The 19,274-nt window shown below is 43.6% G+C and overlaps 1 protein-coding gene across 1 annotated transcript in view; it reads left to right on the forward strand.

Moving 5' to 3' along the window:
• Positions 1-18,428, forward strand: part of LOC110504632 (cysteine-rich and transmembrane domain-containing protein 1) — a 30,252-nt gene extending 11,824 nt beyond the window's left edge. The window contains exons 2-3 of the mRNA XM_021583396.2: positions 12,193-12,522; positions 16,875-18,428. Coding sequence (XP_021439071.1) covers positions 12,213-12,522; positions 16,875-16,978 — 414 coding nt within the window. The 5' untranslated portion in view covers positions 12,193-12,212 and the 3' untranslated portion in view covers positions 16,979-18,428. The remainder of the gene's footprint in view (positions 1-12,192; positions 12,523-16,874) is intronic.
• Positions 18,429-19,274: the final 846 nt, after the last annotated feature.

Below are 19,274 nucleotides of genomic sequence, written 5' to 3' on the forward strand. Positions count from 1 at the left end.
CTAACGTTAGCTAGCTAGGCTAATTGAGGCTGAAATGCATGTGCTTTCACATCCTACAGTTACAAATAACAACAACTCCATTCAGAATATTAAGTAGCAGCCTCCCTGTTGGCTCTTGTGCATTGTAGACTATCTTTCTCCTTTAACTTTTAATTCCATCATTTTAAACCCTTCTTCCATTGATTAGATATCTCCTAACTCTTGCCACACAAGGAGCAAGGCTCTATGTCTGTAGCCTATTGCCGCCTTGATGACTTGTGATTGGCCAGCAGCAAGCTACACGTCCTACGCTCCTCTCCAAAGCAAGAGCAGCAGCAGCACTATAAATGATTCTCTCTCTCTCTCTACTGCAGCAGTGATGTTCGGAAATGCACGGGCCATTCTGGACAAGTCAGTTAAAATTACACATACCTGAGACCCGTGACAACCAGATTCAACCCAGATCAGTGACATGGGACATCAGCTTGACATAGGACATACACACACAGCCCCCGGTCCCCAGGATCCCACGTTGATTTGTTTTATTTAGTGTGCTCACATAGCCTGTAGTCGTTAGGAGGCCATGAGGGGGAAATACTACCCCTAGTAAAGCACCTTGGGTAAAGTCATTAATAGTTGCCATTAGGCACCGATTTAGCCTAGGCTACTCAGCAGAATGTTGTAGCAAATTCACAGGGCAGACTGACAGGGACTCAGGTCTCTTCTCATTCAGTGACTGACAGGGACTCAACCCCAGGTCTCTTCTCATTCAGTGACTGACAGAGACTCAACCCCAGGTCTCTTCTCATTCAGTGACTGACAGGGACTCAACCCCAGGTCTCTTCTCATTCAGTGACTGACAGGGTCTCAACCCCAGGTCTCTTCTCATTCAGTGACTGACAGGGACTCAACCCCAGGTCTCTTCTCATTCAGTGACTGACAGGGACTCAACCCCAGGTCTCTTCTCATTCAGTGACTGACAGGGTCTCAACCCCAGGTCTCTTCTCATTCAGTGACTGACAGGGTCTCAACCCCAGGTCTCTTCTCATTCAGTGACTGACAGGGACTCAACCCCAGGTCTCTTCTCATTCAGTGACTGACAGGGTCTCAACCCCAGGTCTCTTCTCATTCAGTGACTGGCAGGGTCTCAACCCCAGGTCTCTTCTCATTCAGTGACTGACAGGGTCTCAACCCCAGGTCTCTTCTCATTCAGTGACTGACAGGGTCTCAACCCCAGGTCTCTTCTCATTCAGTGACTGACAGGGACTCAACCCCAGGTCTCTTCTCATTCAGTGACTGACAGAGACTCAACCCCAGGTCTCTTCTCATTCAGTGACTGACAGGGTCTCAACCCCAGGTCTCTTCTCATTCAGTGACTGACAGGGTCTCAACCCCAGGTCTCTTCTCATTCAGTGACTGACAGAGACTCAACCCCAGGTCTCTTCTCATTCAGTGACTGACAGAGACTCAACCCCAGGTCTCATTCAGTGACTGACAGAGACTCAACCCCAGGTCTCTTCTCATTCAGTGACTGACAGGGTCTCAACCCCAGGTCTCTTCTCATTCAGTGACTGACAGGGTCTCAACCCCAGGTCTCTTCTCATTCAGTGACTGATAGGGACTCAACCCCAGGTCTCTTCTCATTCAGTGACAGACTCAACCCCAGGTCTCTTCTCATTCAGTGACTGACAGGGTCTCAACCCCAGGTCTCTTCTCATTCAGTGACAGACTCAACCCCAGGTCTCTTCTCATTCAGTGACTGACAGGTCTCTTCTCATTCAGTGACAGACTCAACCCCAGGTCTCTTCTCATTCAGTGACTGACAGGTCTCTTCTCATTCAGTGACATACTCAACCCCAGGTCTCTTCTCATTCAGTGACTGACAGGTCTCTTCTCATTCAGTGACTGACAGAGACTCAACCCCAGGTCTCATTCAGTGACTGACAGAGACTCAACCCCAGGTCTCTTCTCATTCAGTGACTGACAGGGTCTCAACCCCAGGTCTCTTCTCATTCAGTGACTGATAGGGACTCAACCCCAGGTCTCTTCTCATTCAGTGACTGACAGGGACTCAACCCCAGGTCTCTTCTCATTCAGTGACTGACAAGGTCTCAACCCCAGGTCTCTTCTCATTCAGTGACAGACTCAACCCCAGGTCTCTTCTCATTCAGTGACTGACAGGGTCTCAACCACAGGTCTCTTCTCATTCAGTGACTGACAGAGACTCAACCCCAGGTCTCTTCTCATTCAGTGACTGACAGAGACTCAACCCCAGGTCTCATTCAGTGACTGACAGAGACTCAACCCCAGGTCTCTTCTCATTCAGTGACTGACAGGGTCTCAACCCCAGGTCTCTTCTCATTCAGTGACTGATAGGGACTCAACCCCAGGTCTCTTCTCATTCAGTGACAGACTCAACCCCAGGTCTCTTCTCATTCAGTGACTGACAGGGTCTCAACCCCAGGTCTCTTCTCATTCAGTGACTGACAGGGTCTCAACCCCAGGTCTCTTCTCATTCAGTGACAGACTCAACCCCAGGTCTCTTCTCATTCAGTGACTGACAGGGTCTCAACCCCAGGTCTCTTCTCATTCAGTGACAGACTCAACCCCAGGTCTCTTCTCATTCAGTGACAGACTCAACCCCAGGTCTCTTCTCATTCAGTGACAGACTCAACCCCAGGTCTCGGCTCATTCATTCAGTCAATCAATCAAATATTTATATTTACTTCTTACATCAGCTGATGTCTCAAAGTGACTAAAACCCCAAACAATGCAGGCGTAGAAGCACGGTGGCTAGAAAAAACTCCCTAGATAGGCCAGAACTAAGGAAGAAACCTTTTTATTTTTATTTAACTAGGCAAGTCAGTTAAGAACAAATTCTTATTTTCAATGATGGCCTAGGAACAGTGGGTCAACTGCCTTATTCAGGGACAGAATGACAGATTCTGACAGATGACCTTGTCAGCTCGGGGATTTGAACTTGCAACCTTTCGGTTCCTAGCTAAACGCTCTAACCACTAGGCTACCCTGCCGCCCCAACCTAGAGAGGAGCCAGGCTATGAGGGGTGGCCAGTCCTCTTCTGGCTGTGCCAGGTGGAGATTATAACATAACATGGCCAAGATGTTCAAATGTTCATAGATGACCAGCAGGGTCAAATAATAATAATCACAGTGGTTGTAGAGGGTGCAACAGGTCAGCACCTCAGGAGTAAATGTCAGTTGGCTTTTCATAGCCGATCATTCAGAGTATCTCTACCGATCCTGTTGTCTCTAGAGAGTTTAAAACAGCAGGTCTGGGACAGGTAGCACGTCCGGTGAACAGGTCAGGGTTCCATAGGCGCAAGCAGAACAGTTGAAACTGGAGCAGCAGCACGACCAGGTGGACTGGGGACAACAAGGAGTCATCGAGGGAGAGGGGGAGTGAGCGAGAGAGTGTACATACTTAAATTCACACAGGACACCGGATAAGACAGGAGAAATACTCCAGATATAACAGACTGACCCTAGCCCCCGACACATAAACTACTGCAGCATAAATACTGGAGGCTGAGACAGGAGTGGTCAAGAGACACTGTGGCCCCGTCCGACGATACCCCCGGAGAGGGCCAACCAGGCAGGATATAACCCCACCCACTTTGCCAAAGCACAGCCCCCACACCACTAGAGGGATATCTTCAATCACCAACTTACTATCCTGAGACCGAGTATAGCCCACAAAGATCTCTCCCACGGCACAACCCAAGGGGGGGCGCCAACCCGGACAGGAAGATCAGGTCAGTGACTCAACCCACTCAAGTGGCGCACCCCTCCTAGGGACGCATGGAAGAGCACCAGTAAGCCAGTGACTCAGCCCCTACTGAAGAGATGAAAGGTCGAGACCGAGTCTGCGTCTCTCACATGAATAGGCAGACTACTCCATAAAAATGGAGCTCTATAGGAGAAAGCCCTGCCTCCAGCTGTTTGCTTAGAAATTCTACGAACAATATCGGAAACATAGCCCATGTAATGCTTTGTTGGTTAACAGTAAAACCTTGAAATCAGCCCTAGCCTTAACAGGAAGCCAGTGTAGAGAGGCTATCACTGGAGTAATATGATCACATTTTTTGGTTCTAGTCAGGATTCTAGCAGCCATATTTAGCACTAACTGAAGTTTATTTAGTGCTTTAGCCGGAAAGTAGAGCATTGCAGTAGTCTAACCTAGAAGTGACAAAAGCATGGAAACATTTTTCTGCATCATTTTTGGACATAAAGTTTCTGATGTTTGCAATGTTATGTAGATGGAAAAAAGCTGTCCTTGAAACAGTCTTGATATGTTCGTCAAAAGAGAGATCAGGGTCCAGAGTAACGCCGAGGTCCTTCACAGTTTTATTTGAGACGACTGTACAACCATCAAGATTAATTGTCAGATTCAACAGAAGATCTCTTTGTTTCTTGGGACCTAGAACAAGCATCTCTGTTTTGTCCGAGTTTAAAAGTAGAACATTTACCACCATCCACTTCCTTATGTCTGAAACACAGGTTTTTCAGTGACAAGAACATTGTTTGTTTGTGCTCATAAAACACACTCGTTAGAGTGTTTGCCTATAGTCTGAAATTGACAGGGGGAAACTTGTGTGTGCGAGTTAGTAGATTATTAGATTGATAAACGTGAGTGAGCAGTGACGCCTGTTGGAATGAGTTAGTAGATTATTAGATTGATAAGCGTGAGTGAGCAGTGACGCCTGTTGGAATGAGTTAGTTGATTATTAGATTGATAAGCGTGAGTGAGCAGTGACGCCTGTTGGAATGAGTTAGTAGATTATTAGATTGATAAGCGTGAGTGAGCAGTGACGCCTGTTGGAATGAGTTAGTAGATTATTAGATTGATAAGCGTGAGTGAGCAGTGACGCCTGTTGGAATGAGTTAGTAGATTATTAGATTGATAAGCGTGAGTGAGCAGTGACGCCTGTTGGAATGAGTTAGTAGATTATTAGATTGATAAGCGTGAGTGAGCAGTGACGCCTGTTGGAATGAGTTAGTAGATTATTAGATTGATAAACGTGAGTGAGCAGTGACGCCTGTTGGAATGAGTTAGTAGATTATTAGATTGATAAGCGTGAGTGAGCAGTGACGCCTGTTGGAATGAGTTAGTAGATTATTAGATTGATAAGCGTGAGTGAGCAGTGACGCCTGTTGGAATGAGTTAGTAGATTATTAGATTGATAAGCGTGAGTGAGCAGTGACGCCTGTTGGAATGAGTTAGTAGATTATTAGATTGATAAGCGTGAGTGAGCAGTGACGCCTGTTGGAATGAGTTAGTAGATTATTAGATTGATAAACGTGAGTGAGCAGTGACGCCTGTTGGAATGAGTTAGTTGATTATTAGATTGATAAGCGTGAGTGAGCAGTGACGCCTGTTGGAATGAGTTATTAGATCGTTAAATTGATAAGCATTAGTGCACAGTGACGCCTGTTTGAACAAGTGTATTAGATTAATGGCCATTTGCTGGTTTTGCCCCTACTTTTAACCACCCACACACACAACCTGAATACACACACACACACCTGCATACGCACAACCTGAATACACACACACACACACCTGCATACGCACAACCTGAATACATACACACACCTGCATACGCAGACCTACATATGTAACCATGGTTTCTCCTTCTGAAAATAATCTGTGGCACAACCTCTTCCAGGTCCTAATGATTTATAATAATATGGTTATTATGTGCTAAAACAGCAAGGAGTTCCTTCTTACTGAAGCCAATTCTAAAGTATAGTTTCACCAGTCTTCTAACTGAGGCATTTCATCGGTGGGGAGAACACAGAAAGGGACATGGAGACATGCAGTTACCCCATACTTTCATCTGCAAATATACCTGTGACTTCATTTTAAAATGTTGACTTTATTCTACAAATGTTGACTTTATTCTACAAATGTTGACTTTATTCTACAAATGTTGACTTTATTCTACAAATGTTGACTTTATTCTACAAATGTTGACTTTATTCTACAAATTTTGACTTTATTTTCAAAATGACATTTTAAGTTAATTCTCGAAATATTGAAGCAAAAAAACCCTGCTGACTTCTGTCAACACACAGACGTGACTTCTGTCAACACACAGACGTGACTTCTGTCAACACACAGACGTGACTTCTGTCAACACACAGCTGGACACACCTGCTCCCACTTAATCCTGTAGGGCTATTTACAAACAAACACATGACTGGCTCAACTGTTCTGGGTAATCTTCATAATGTCATCGGCCTAACGTATTGTACAAGTTGACTGCAGGTATTTACTTAAGTAGCTACGAATATTCAAATGTGTTGAAAAACTTCCAATAAATAGATTCAACCTAAAAAGGTCTTCAGTTGTACAGTCAGGAGTCTCTCTCCCACAGTTGGGTCTTTGTTTTTCAGATTTCAGTTTTATACTGAGATCACTCTCTATAAAACTGTACCGTATTCGGTATTTGGGGTATTTGGAAATGCTTTCAATACCGTTGAAACTATTTTTTGATCTGTTCAGCTGTTCGATCCTTTGGGTGAATAAACTTGGTTTGAGTTTTACTAATCGTCCGTGACTTTTACTTGGCTCAACCTAAAACTGTGCAACTGAAAACCTAGCTGTTTGTACCACTACCAAGTCATTCAATTATATTTATGTAAAGGGTGGGTTAAATGGAGAGATAAGAGAGGCAAACTCTAGCTTTTCACTGGGGAAAATGAGTCAATGTGGTGCAGGGTTTGGCAGGTGACCGGTGAGCCAGGAACAGGTGAGGTCCGTTTTGCCTATAATATGGATCAGGGAGAAGGAGGTTAGAGAGGTCATGTGGTGTTGTTTTAGATGCGAGTTTCTGTGAGTATACACTACCGTTCAAAAGTTTGGGGTCACTTAGAAATGTCCTTGTCCATTAAAATAACACCAAATTGATCAGAAATACAGTGTAGACATGGTTCATGTTGTAAATGACGATTGTAGCTGAAAACGGCTGATTTTTATTGGAATATTTACATAGGCATACAGAGGTACGTTGTGTTAGCTAATCCAAGTTTATCATTTTAAAAGGCTAATTGATCATTAGAGAACCATTTTGCAATAATGTTAGCACAGCTGAAAACTGTTGTCCTGATTTAAAGAAGCAATAAAACTGGCATTCTTTAGACTAGTTGAGTATCTGGAGCATCAGCATCTGTGGGTTCGATTACAGGCTCAAAATGGCCAAAGACCTTTCTTCTGAAACCCGTCAGTCTATTTTTGTTTTGAGAAATGAAGGTTATTCCATGCGAGAAATTGCCAAGAAACTGAAGATCTCGTACACCGGTGTACAACTGAGCAAGAGGACAAGTACATTAGTGTGTCTAGTTTGAGAAACAGACGCCTTACAAATCCCCAACTGGCAGCTTCATTAAATAGTACCCGCAAAACACCAGTCTCAATGTCAACAGTGAAGAGGCGACTCCGGGATGCTGACCTTCCAGGCAGAGTTGCAAAGAAAAAGCCATATCTCAGACTGGCCAATGAAAATAACAGATTGGCTTAAGAACACAGACACTGGACAGAGGAATTTTGTCTAGAAGGCCAGCATCCCGGAGTTGCCTCTTCACTGTTGACATTTCTAAGTGACCCCAAACTTTTGAACGGTAATGTATATGTGAGTGTGTTGTGTTAGCTAATGAGCTCACATGGGGAATAGTCAGGTAGATAATACAAAACATCTACCTACAGTTCTGCTGTAGTTTTAGTGATGTTACCTGTCTCCTGAGTTAGCTAGGCTTCCAGTTCAGCTGTAGTTTTAGTGATGTTACCTGTCTCCTGAGTTAGCTAGGCTTCCAGTTCAGCTGTAGTTTAGTGATGTTACCTGTCTCCTGAGTTAGCTAGGCTTCCAGTTCAGCTGTAGTTTAGTGATGTTACCTGTCTCCTGAGTTAGCTAGGCTTCCAGTTCAGCTGTAGTTTTAGTGATGTTACCTGTCTCCTGAGTTAGCTAGGCTTCCAGTTCAGCTGTAGTTTAGTGATGTTACCTGTCTCCTGAGTTAGCTAGGCTTCCAGTTCAACTGTAGTTTTAGTGATGTTACCTGTCTCCTGAGTTAGCTAGGCTTCCAGTTCAGCTGTAGTTTTAGTGATTTTTGAATTCAGTAGAATACCTTTGTCTGACAATCCTACTGTGTGTGTGTGTGTGTGTGTGTGTGTGTGTGTGTGTGTGTGTGGTCAACCTCTATTACACACACAACTCGACTACCTACCATCTGTTAACAGTGTGTACAGGTGATGTTTTTATTTAACTTTATTTAAGTCAGTTAATGACAGCCTAGCAACAGTGGGTTAACTGCCTTGTTCAGGGGCAGAACGACAGATTTAGATCTAGCAACCTTTCGGTTACTGGCCCAACGCTCTAACCACTAGGCTACCTGCCGGGTTTAATAACCCTTCAGGTCACATCAAGGCACACACACAGAATGTGTGGTGATTATTCATATTTTCAACAGGCGAAGATTAGGACTACTCACAACACACAGATTACAGGAAGATTAGGACTACTCACAACACACAGATTACAGGAAGATTAGGACTACTCACAACACACAGATTACAGGAAGATTAGGACTACTCACAACACACAGATTACAGGAAGATTAGGACTACTCAAAACACACAGATTACAGGAAGATTAGGACTACTCACAACACACAGATTACAGGAATATTAGGACTACTCAAAACACACAGATTACAGGAATAGTAGGACTACTCACAACACACAGATTACAGGAATATTAGGACTACTCACAACACACAGATTACAGAAAGATTAAGACTACTCACAGCACACAGATTACAGGAATAGTAGGACTACTCAAAACACACAGATTACAGGAATAGTAGGACTACTCACAACACACAGATTACAGGAAGATTAGGACTACTCACAACATACAGATTACAGGAATAGTAGGACTACTCAAAACACACAGATTACAGGAAGATTAGGACTACTCACAACATACAGATTAGAGGAATAGTAGGACTATTCACAACATACAGATTAGAGGAATAGTAGGACTACTCACAACATACAGATTAGAGGAATAGTAGGACTACTCACAACATACAGATTAGAGGAATAGTAGGACTACTCACAACATACAGATTAGAGGAATAGTAGGACTACTCACAACATACAGATTAGAGGAATAGTAGGACTACTCACAACATACAGATTAGAGGAATAGTAGGACTACTCACAACATACAGATTAGAGGAATAGTAGGACTACTCACAACATACAGATTAGATGAATAGTAGGACTACTCACAACATACAGATTAGAGGAATATTAGGACTACTCACAACATACAGATTAGAGGAATAGTAGGACTACTCACAACATACAGATTAGAGGAATAGTAGGACTACTCACAACATACAGATTAGAGGAATAGTAGGACTACTCACAACATACAGATTACAGGAATAGTAGGACTACTCACAACATACAGATTAGAGGAATAGTAGGACTACTCACAACATACAGATTAGAGGAATAGTAGGACTACTCACAACATACAGATTAGAGGAATAGTAGGACTACTCACAACATACAGATTAGAGGAATATTAGGACTACTCACAACATACAGATTAGAGGAATAGTAGGACTACTCACAACATACAGATTAGAGGAATAGTAGGACTACTCACAACATACAGATTAGAGGAATAGTAGGACTACTCACAACATACAGATTAGAGGAATAGTAGGACTACTCACAACATACAGATTAGAGGAATAGTAGGACTACTCACAACATACAGATCAGAGGAATAGTAGGACTACTCACAACATACAGATTAGAGGAATAGTAGGACTACTCACAACATACAGATTAGAGGAATAGTAGGACTACTCACAACATACAGATTAGAGGAATAGTAGGACTACTCACAACATACAGATTACAGGAATAGTAGGACTACTCACAACACACAGATTAGAGGAAGTCAAGTTATGCCAGGTTAAAAATGTAAAGAAAATATTCCTTTTGATCTGACCGGTCTCAATTTGGAACTTGTGGTTTTCTATCATGTTCTTAGTAGACCGTTAGGGCCCTGTGTTTTGGATAATCATCTGACATGCCTGGATGTTAACCTCTATTTAAAGACCCACTCCAGCCTCCCTAGAACCTCATTTATCACCTGATTTACTTAACAAAAGGCCTGTCTCTAATAGGAGGTCCATGCGTCCTCTGGCGTTAGGTAGTAACTACACACAATAATACCGAAGACTGTCAGCATGTAAAGAAGCTAGTCAGCTGTAAAACATTTATGAGTCTACAATCTCACCATGTTCAACCTGCAGATTGATGTGCCTCACAGAGTGGAGTTTGACCTTGGCAACTGCACCATGCAATGCACCCTGGACTGAAGAGGCAGACGGACAGGAGAAATGTTAGACCCTCTGTTAAATGAAAACTTTCTTGAGGTAGGAATATCGTAAAAAAATATGATCAATGTCTCATTCTCGAGAAGACAACCAGCCAGTATTGAAATCTGACATGTATGATAGACTTTTTACATCTGAAAGTCATATTCCTATTGACTTCCAGTGTAGTGAGAGAGACTGTATCACGGTGCTACGTCATACCGGATGGATTTCTACCTGCTTGAATGCCAATAACTCAGATACACATGAAAACCTAGAAATGACCCAGAGATGATCTGGTCAGGTGATGTTCTCCAGGTTGTGAGTGGGAGGGAGTGGGGGAGGGAGGGAGGAAGGGAGAGACTGTTTCACGGTGCTACGTCATTTCTACCTGCTTGAATGCCAATAACTCAGATACACATGAAAACCTAGAAATGACCCAGAGATGATCTGGTCAGGTGATGTTCTCCAGGTTGTGAGTGGGAGGGAGTGGGGGAGGGAGGGAGGAAGGGAGAGACTGTATCACGGTGCTACGTCATTTCTACCTGCTTGAATGCCAATAACTCAGATACACATGAAAACCTAGAAATGACCCAGAGATGATCTGGTCAGGTGATGTTCTCCAGGTTGTGAGTGGGAGGGAGGGAGGAAGGGAGGGACTGACTGACGCTCGGCTTTAGGTATTTACAGCAAACACTGTGTGTGTGAAAATAGCCCAGCGAGGGATGGAGGGACAGCACTGGCCCACTTCCTTTCTGTCCTGCAGTTTGTTGTGCTGTGGCATTCCCAGCTGATGGGGGAGAGGCAGTGTTTCACTACTAAACAGACCCAGCGTAGGGCTTTATGGTCTTCTAGGCCAACAATCTAAACCCACAGAGTGTTTTACATGTACGTCTACCTTGTTACATAGACTTTTTATTTCTTGAGTCCGCTCGCTCACACACAGCTAGTAGTCACAGCCAGTAGCTACTTCATTGTTTTACAGTGTGTATTATTTACTCTGTTTACTGTGTTTTAGTGTCTCCTTACTCTCTCTGTGTGTGTGTGTGTGTCTGTGTGTGTGTGTTGTTAGCTGGGTAGAGAGCAGAGAGGCTAGTCCACTCCATTTCAGGTTCAGGGGTGTGAGTCACGATGCACTCAGGCTTTGTATGGTCCTAAAGCCCACCGTTGCCTTGTCACATTCCAATAATACAACTTGGAGGGACAATGGCCCCTGGCCATGCGGATGACTTACACAGGGAAACCGGTGATACACCAGTGATACTAAGGTTATTAACCTGGACATGGACTAAACCTCTACTACTGGAGAGCTTTGCTCCAGACCTTCTGGCACAAAAGCCTGCACTGCCTGTAGCTGTTCAGGAGTAGGGTTGACCACCCCTGACCTAGTTCATAGCTCTCTGTGGGGGGAACCTTTTATGTTCTAGAAACGTGTGTTGTCGTGGCAACAGTTAAATCACCAAGGGCCTCTTTTCAGAATGTCTTTAACTATGGACTCCTGGCCAACCGCTGGCTAATGGGACTCCTAAGGCCTCCGTGCCATGACAACCACTGGCTAATGGGACTTCTAGGGACTCCTGGCCATGGCAACCACTGACTACTGGGACTCTTATCTCCGTCCTGTGTTGACTTTGCAGGGCTGTGAAACTGCAACAATACTTTTGTTTGTCCTTCTCCTCCTCCAATCTCTCTCCTTTTTTTCCATTTACTTTCATAAATGGTCCTTCCTCATTCTCTCTCAGTTCAGTTACATTCAAATGAGCTCTCCCTCTCCTCCTTTCCCCTCTCTTTCTCCAGGTGTCTCTGTTGTCTAGCAGATGAATTTTGAGCAGCCTCCTCCGTACCAGGGCCCAGGCCCCACGGCCCCCAGTTACCCTGCGCAGGGCTATCCTCAGCAGGGATACCCTCCCCAGGGCTACCCCGTCAACATGGAGCAGCCTGGTGGATTCCCTCCTCAAAACCCGGCCTACCCCAACTACCCTGGTGGCCCTGGGGGCCCTCCTGGACCATACCCTGGCCAGGGACAAGCAGGCCCCTACCAGGGGGCGTACCCAGGACAGCCTCAGTTTGGATGGCAGGGAGGACCACCCCCAGGACCCATGTATGGAGAGGCACCCAAAAACACAGGTGAGAAAGAGGGGGAAGGAGGGGAGGAAGTGAAGAGAGGGGAGAAGAGGAGTGAGGAAGGGAGGGGAGGAAGATAAGCACGAGAAGGTGATGGGAGGAAGAGGAGAGGGAGAAAGGGAGGGGTGGAGAGGGTAGGATAGGATATTGTTTGCCTTGACTACTTGGTATGCAAAGAGACTGGATGTGCTTTGGGAACAATGTTGTTTATACCAGTGGTTCTCAAACTTCTCCTTGGGGACCCCAAGGCGTTCCAGGTATTTGATATTTTCTATAGCTAGCACACCTGATTCAACTAATAATCAAGCCATTGACAAGGTGAATCAGGTGAGCTACTTCAGGTCCTTGACTAGATTAATCAGATGAGCTACTTCAGGCCCTTGACTAGGTGAATCAGGTGAGCTACTTCAGGTCCTTGACTAGATTAATCAGATGAGCTACTTCAGGCCCTTGACTAGGTGAATCAGATGAGATACTTCAGGCCCTTGACTAGGTGAATCAGGTGAGCTACTTCAGGCCCTTGACTTGGTGAATCAGATGAGATACTTCAGGCCCTTGACTAGATTAATCAGATGAGATACTTCAGGCCCTTGACTAGGTGAATCAGATGAGCTACTTCAGGCCCTTGACTTGGTGAATCAGTTGAGATACTTCAGGCCCTTGACTTGGTGAATCAGTTGAGATACTTCAGGCCCTTGACTTGGTGAATCAGATGAGGTACTTCAGGCCCTTGACTTGGTAATTTACCAGAATCTTCAGTAATTTAGGTAATTAACAGAACATCTATGGCAATCTATCATCGATTTGGTAATTTATACTTGAATACGTTTTCAAAAAATGTATTCATACAGTGCCTTCGGAAAGTATTCAGACCCCTTGACTTGTTCCACATTTTGTTACTTTACAGCCTTATTCTAAAAAGGATTTACATTTTTTCCCCCTCAATCTACACACAATACCACATAATGAATAAGCAAAAACAGGTTTTTATACATTTTTATACACCAGTTTGACGCCAAAGCATTGATGACAAGGACATACTGACGTAGTCAAATCAATAGGTGTGTAAAAAGATCAAGGATATTTCATGCTGAAACCCTCATACTCAACACATATGGTATTCACTAAGTTGATAGTTCATATTTGCGACTCATTTCAGGAAACCAGGCGTTTAAATATAAACTCTTTTTTTAAATCAACATTTTTATTTTGGGCAGAAATGACTTCTGGAACATGTGAACTTTCATGTGCCTTCATAACAAACTTGTTATGTCATCTGTATATACGAATACAATTGTTAAATTACAAGCCTAGTTGGTTTAGCCACTGCAAAAGACCTTCCAGCTAGCCATGATTGGCTGAGATAATGGTTGGGCTGGACATTCCAAGATATGAGTTCGAATTGGTCTGCCATGTAGCACGCTTCTGGCTATAACATGAGTTGGTCAATATGTGTAGGTAATCCTTTCTAACGCATATTTTTTTTAAAGATATCATGTAGTAGAACTGCAAACATGTTGGTCTCCACTTTCTGGAGGACTGGGCTTTGAAATCAGTTGAATGCCCGGGTGGAATTAGAGAATGATAGCTAAGGAGAAAATTCAGGCTTTTGATTGCAAATATGCAGACGGAGTCGAAAAGAGAACGCACAGAAGTCTGTTGTGTAAACCACCTGTCTCCTGATTACATCTTCAAACTAAGGCAACCGTGACAGAGAGGGAGAAGCGTCCAACCATGTATGTGTAAGATAGTCTAGCTAGCTAATTTTGTCAAAGTCGTTTTCATTTCAGTTAAAGCGTACTGCTAGATATTTAGCTAAAGTTACCTGGCTGGCTCGCTAGCTAGTAATATTATTTGTGTCTCAGAGCCATTTGCATTGCTAGTTATAGCTAGCTAGCTAACATTGAACCTGGTTAGTTAGCTACCTGCAGATTCATGCAGGGTAGTAATGTTATGAGATGGGATTATGGTTCATAGCTAGCTACATGTATAAACAAAAGACTCCACTATGCAAGTACCAATTTCAATAGAATGTTAACGATGTCGTTGCGACAACTGTCGATAGACGTAGCTGGTAAATTCGCTCTGGCTATGTACTCCGATTCCAGAGCGCAGAATAACTGACGAAATTACAAAGGCTTAACACCCGCTGAATATGGCTGGTGTCAGTAAAAAAGCATGATTAAATTGTTGCCAGCAGCATAGTTGCAGTCACCAATGCTCTGGATAACATAAAAACGGCCAAATCAGCTCTGCTAAGGCGAGTAAAATGGGCAGAGTGAGCTGTTCTTTCATTTGTGTCTGGAAGTAGCTAGCCAACGTTAGCTTGGGTGCTTGACTGTTGTTGTTAGGTTAGAACGCTCGGATCAACCCTACTCCTTGGCCAGAGCGTCCAGTGTGCATTCTGAATGCTCCGAGAGCAAAACGCTCTGAGTTACGAACGCCTGGAGCGCACTCTGAGCAAACGTTGGCGCTCCAGATTGGATTTACGAACACACCCCTAGTATAAACCAGCCTTTAGTCTTGAAATCTTTGGTTGTTTAGTACATGGCCTCACATGTGAATCCTTAATGAGCTGGGTGGGGATAAAGCTTAAGAAGGTGTGAACGATGCTGAATGGGGTGTAGACAAAGAGCTCTCCAGTAGTAGTACCAAAACATTCAAGGTCCATTTTCTCAAAAGTGAGGCTACAAGTTTATCAACTTTCAAAGCACTTTCCAAATGTTCCTCAACTGTAGTGTATGATATACAATTTTCTAGCTATTTATTTGATGTGAAAAACACAATTTAATTTTTTTTTTTTTTTTTTTTTTTTTTGGTTAAATGTAGGGTAATGTTTTACAGCTTTTGTCATTCAATTTATTTTAAAATCCTCGTATTTAATGATTTCATATATTTTACGTGTGATAAACCCTCACAGAGGGCCAGAGATAATTACAGATAAGTACCCAAAAGGGTCACTAGATAGATGTCTTGTGATTACATATCATCTTTGAAAGATACCAAAATTCTGGTAGTTTGCTGGTAAAATCTGAATGTTTCCAGTAATACACCCTCCCTTTGCAACCCTAATTCTAACACAATCGTCTTTCATTCAGTAAGTTTCCATTACCTCTGCTATTAGGATTGGCAAGTATTAGGCTATTCAAAGGTCAATTTCCCTACATCAAAGTCATTTTTTTTGATAGAACACTATCAGTGTCCAAAGTAAAATATTAACGAGGCTGTTTTATATTGTCCTTTTTATATCAGTATCCTGGTGTGTGTTCTTAAAGTGGAAGGTTTATATTGGAGCTAATCACATGATAGCCAGATCAGTTTCTGCTTGAATCAACTATTTTGTCCTGGTCATACCATGATTGTTTAAAGGAGTTAAAGCAGGAAGTGAACTTTCCAGACTGCCCTTTGTTTGTTTATCTGTATAAGACCCTCTCAGCGGTGAATAGTGGACTGCCCCTTTAAGAAACCAGGCAATGGGAGGTTAATGCTGCATTCATAACCAAGTGGGAGGTGGAAATTTACTAGTTGGATGCATTTATGTGCTTTGAACTTGAGAAACACTGATTGGCTAATGGCCAACAATTTGCCTAAGCCATAAGCTAAAGTACAGCTATCACGCTTGTAAACAAATTATAGTGTTAAAAAAACATTAATAGATTGCTTTTTATAAATACATTTTGTTGCACTAAACTGCCGAGAAATTCTATTTATCAAGGTAATTTCCTTAATAGATGACGTCAGAGGTCAGCATGTTGGAGAAGTGGGAGCTCAGGATGATAGATGAGTTTCACACTAGTAATTACCAGTTGGAGGGCCATTCAAATAGATTTTTTCTAGTTGTACTTGGTAAATACTACCTTCCCACTTGGTTATGAATGCAGCATAACTTACTGCCTGGCAACTGTTGCTAGAGAGCAGTCCCTTTCTACTGCAGCAGTACCTTGTCACTCAGGTAACACATAGCTTACCTCACTCATTCAAGATGGCAGCCTTCAGAAGTTTTGTGTGTGTGTGTGCACATTAATGACTAACAGCAAATGTACCAAAGATAACAAGAAGAGTAGGTTGTTAGGCCGACGTGTCTGTCACATGTGTATTCCAAGGGTGGCAGGTAGCCTAGCAGTTAGAGTTGGGCCAGGAACTTAAAGGTCGTTGGTCTGAATTCCCAAGCCAACAAGGTGAAAAATCTGTCTGTACCCTTGAGCAGGTCTATTAATCATACTATATGGCTGACCCTGTAAAATAACACATTTTACTGCACTTTTCCGGTGTTTGTGACAATAAAACATGTTTTACTGGCAGTTGTAAAGGTTTAACTTTAAGTGAATGTCTACCTCTCTTTCTCCTCTCTCTAGTGTACGTGGTGGAGGAGAGGAGAAGAGATGATTCAGGCGACACGTGTCTGACTGCCTGTTGGACGGCTCTCTGCTGCTGCTGCTTGTGGGACATGCTCACATAACGTCTGACCCCTGACATTTACCTTTGACCCTTACCTGCTCTGACCCTTACCCTTGGCCTCCTAACCCTTAACGCAAAGTCCCTTTCATCTTAACCTAACCTTTGACCCCTGAGTCTAAACCACTGACCCAGTCTCACCTAACACACTATCTCTCCATCTGCCCTTACCACCTTAATCCTTCTCTCTCTCCTTAACCTTTGACCCCTGAGTCTAAACCACTGACCCAGTCTCACCTAACACACTATCTCTCCATCTGCCCTTACCACCTTAATCCTTCTCTCTCTCCTTAATCTTTGACCCCTGAGTCTAAACCACTGACCCAGTCTCACCTAACACACTATCTCTCCATCTGCCCTTACCACCTTAATCCTTCTCTCTCTCCTTAACCTTTGACCCCTGAGTCTAAACCACTGACCCAGTCTCACCTAACACACTATCTCTCCATCTGCCCTTACCACCTTAATCCTTCTCTCTCTCCTTAACCTTTGACCCCTGAGTCTAAACCACTGACCCAGTCTCACCTAACACACTATCTCTCCATCTGCCCTTACCACCTTAATCCTTCTCTCTCTCCTTAACCTTTGCACTCCTGCTGTCCAGCCCCAACCCCCGTACCTCCTGACCCATGGTAGCATTATATGATAACCTATATCTTTTTGTGCTCCCACACCTGGCCTAGCCCCTCCCAGGGCTGTGCTCTGCCCTGTAGCCGGTGTATGTTCTCTAAATCTCAGGCGCTGTACTGTAGATAATGCTTCTTGTGGAACACAAACTCCTGCTCAAAGATGACACACAGAATATGCACTCAGATCTCAGGCGTTCTGCTGTAGATGACACACATGCATACACGTTCTTTCTCCTGGGCACTTTAACCTCTTACCTCTGCAAGGTACTTCTCTTGCCTCCCTCCATCCCTCCTCCCGAACAAACCTCTAGTCAAACCACCCCTTATTCCCTACACCATAAATCCTAAAACACCATATCAAATGACTCTCTATCTACGCCATATAAGTCATGGCTACCTAGACCAATGGAAGCCAGTAAGCTACAGTGTCCCCCACCCCCCTGTCAACCCCCCACTGTACGATGCTGAAGTTTGAACCGTCCTCTCTGTTATGTTTGCACAACAGCTACTGTTGTGCAAACAGCTACTGCCTGTTTTTCTTAGGATGAATCCTATGACAACAAATTGAATGCATTTTGAAAGACCATGACAATGAAAATGTCATGTTTGGTTTCATGTAATATTGTTCCTATGCTTGCAAAATTTTTTCCTGTTTGAATTGTTTAATCCTGAATGAATATGATTTGATTGCTATTTTCTTTTTAATACCCTCATTCCTTGAAGGAGAGAACATGAAACATTTTTTAAATGGTGAATGTTTATGTAGATGACTTTGCCTTACATGAGAATCTTGCGTTAAGAATAAATTATTCCCAAAACAGTCAACATTGTCTGGTGTCTTTCATTGTCTGGTGGTCTTAGTCAGTAGAGGTAGTATCTGGTGTGTGTTTTACAGTAGAGGTAGTATCTGGTGTGTGTTTTACAGTAGAGGTTGTATCTGGTGTGTGTGTGTGTTACTGTATGTGTAGTATCTGGTGTGTGTTTCACAGGAGAGGTAGTATCAGGTGTGTGTTTTACAGTAGATGTAGTATCTGGTGTGTGTTTTACAGTAGAGGTAGTATCTGGTGTGTGTGTGTGTTACTGTATGTGTAGTATCTGGTGTGTGTTTCACAGGAGAGGTAGTGTCAGGTGTGTGTTTTACAGTAGATGTAGTATCTGGTGTGTGTTTTACAGTAGAGGTAGTATCTGGTGTGTGTTTTACTGGAGAGGTAGTATCAGGTGTGTGTTTTACAGTATAGGTAGTATCTGGAACATGTTTTACTGTAGTTGAGGTTGTGAGTGTGTTTATAGATTTCGATGGTTAGTAATTGGCTCCAGGATAGATCCGAGTCTTTTTATACTGCTGAACTGCCATGAGCCTGGCTGGAGAGTCAAGTTGGACTGCCGTGACCTTGGCTGGCGAGTCACGTTGGACTGCCGTGACCTTGGCTGGCGAGTCACGTTGGACTGCCGTGACCTTGGCTGGGGAGTGGGGTGGTGGACACAGGGATTGAACTCCAGTGGGGAGGCAGACAGGTGATAGCAGGGATTGAACTCCAGTGGGGAGAAAGACAGGTGATAGAAGGGATTGAACTCCAGTGGGGAGGCAGACAGGTGATAGCAGGGATTGAACTCCAGTGGGGAGGCAGACAGGTGATAGCAGGGATTGAACTCGTGGGGAGGCAGACAGGT

Source organism: Oncorhynchus mykiss, chromosome 31 (assembly GCF_013265735.2).
Source record: "Oncorhynchus mykiss isolate Arlee chromosome 31, USDA_OmykA_1.1, whole genome shotgun sequence".
Classification (NCBI taxonomy): domain Eukaryota; kingdom Metazoa; phylum Chordata; class Actinopteri; order Salmoniformes; family Salmonidae; genus Oncorhynchus; species Oncorhynchus mykiss.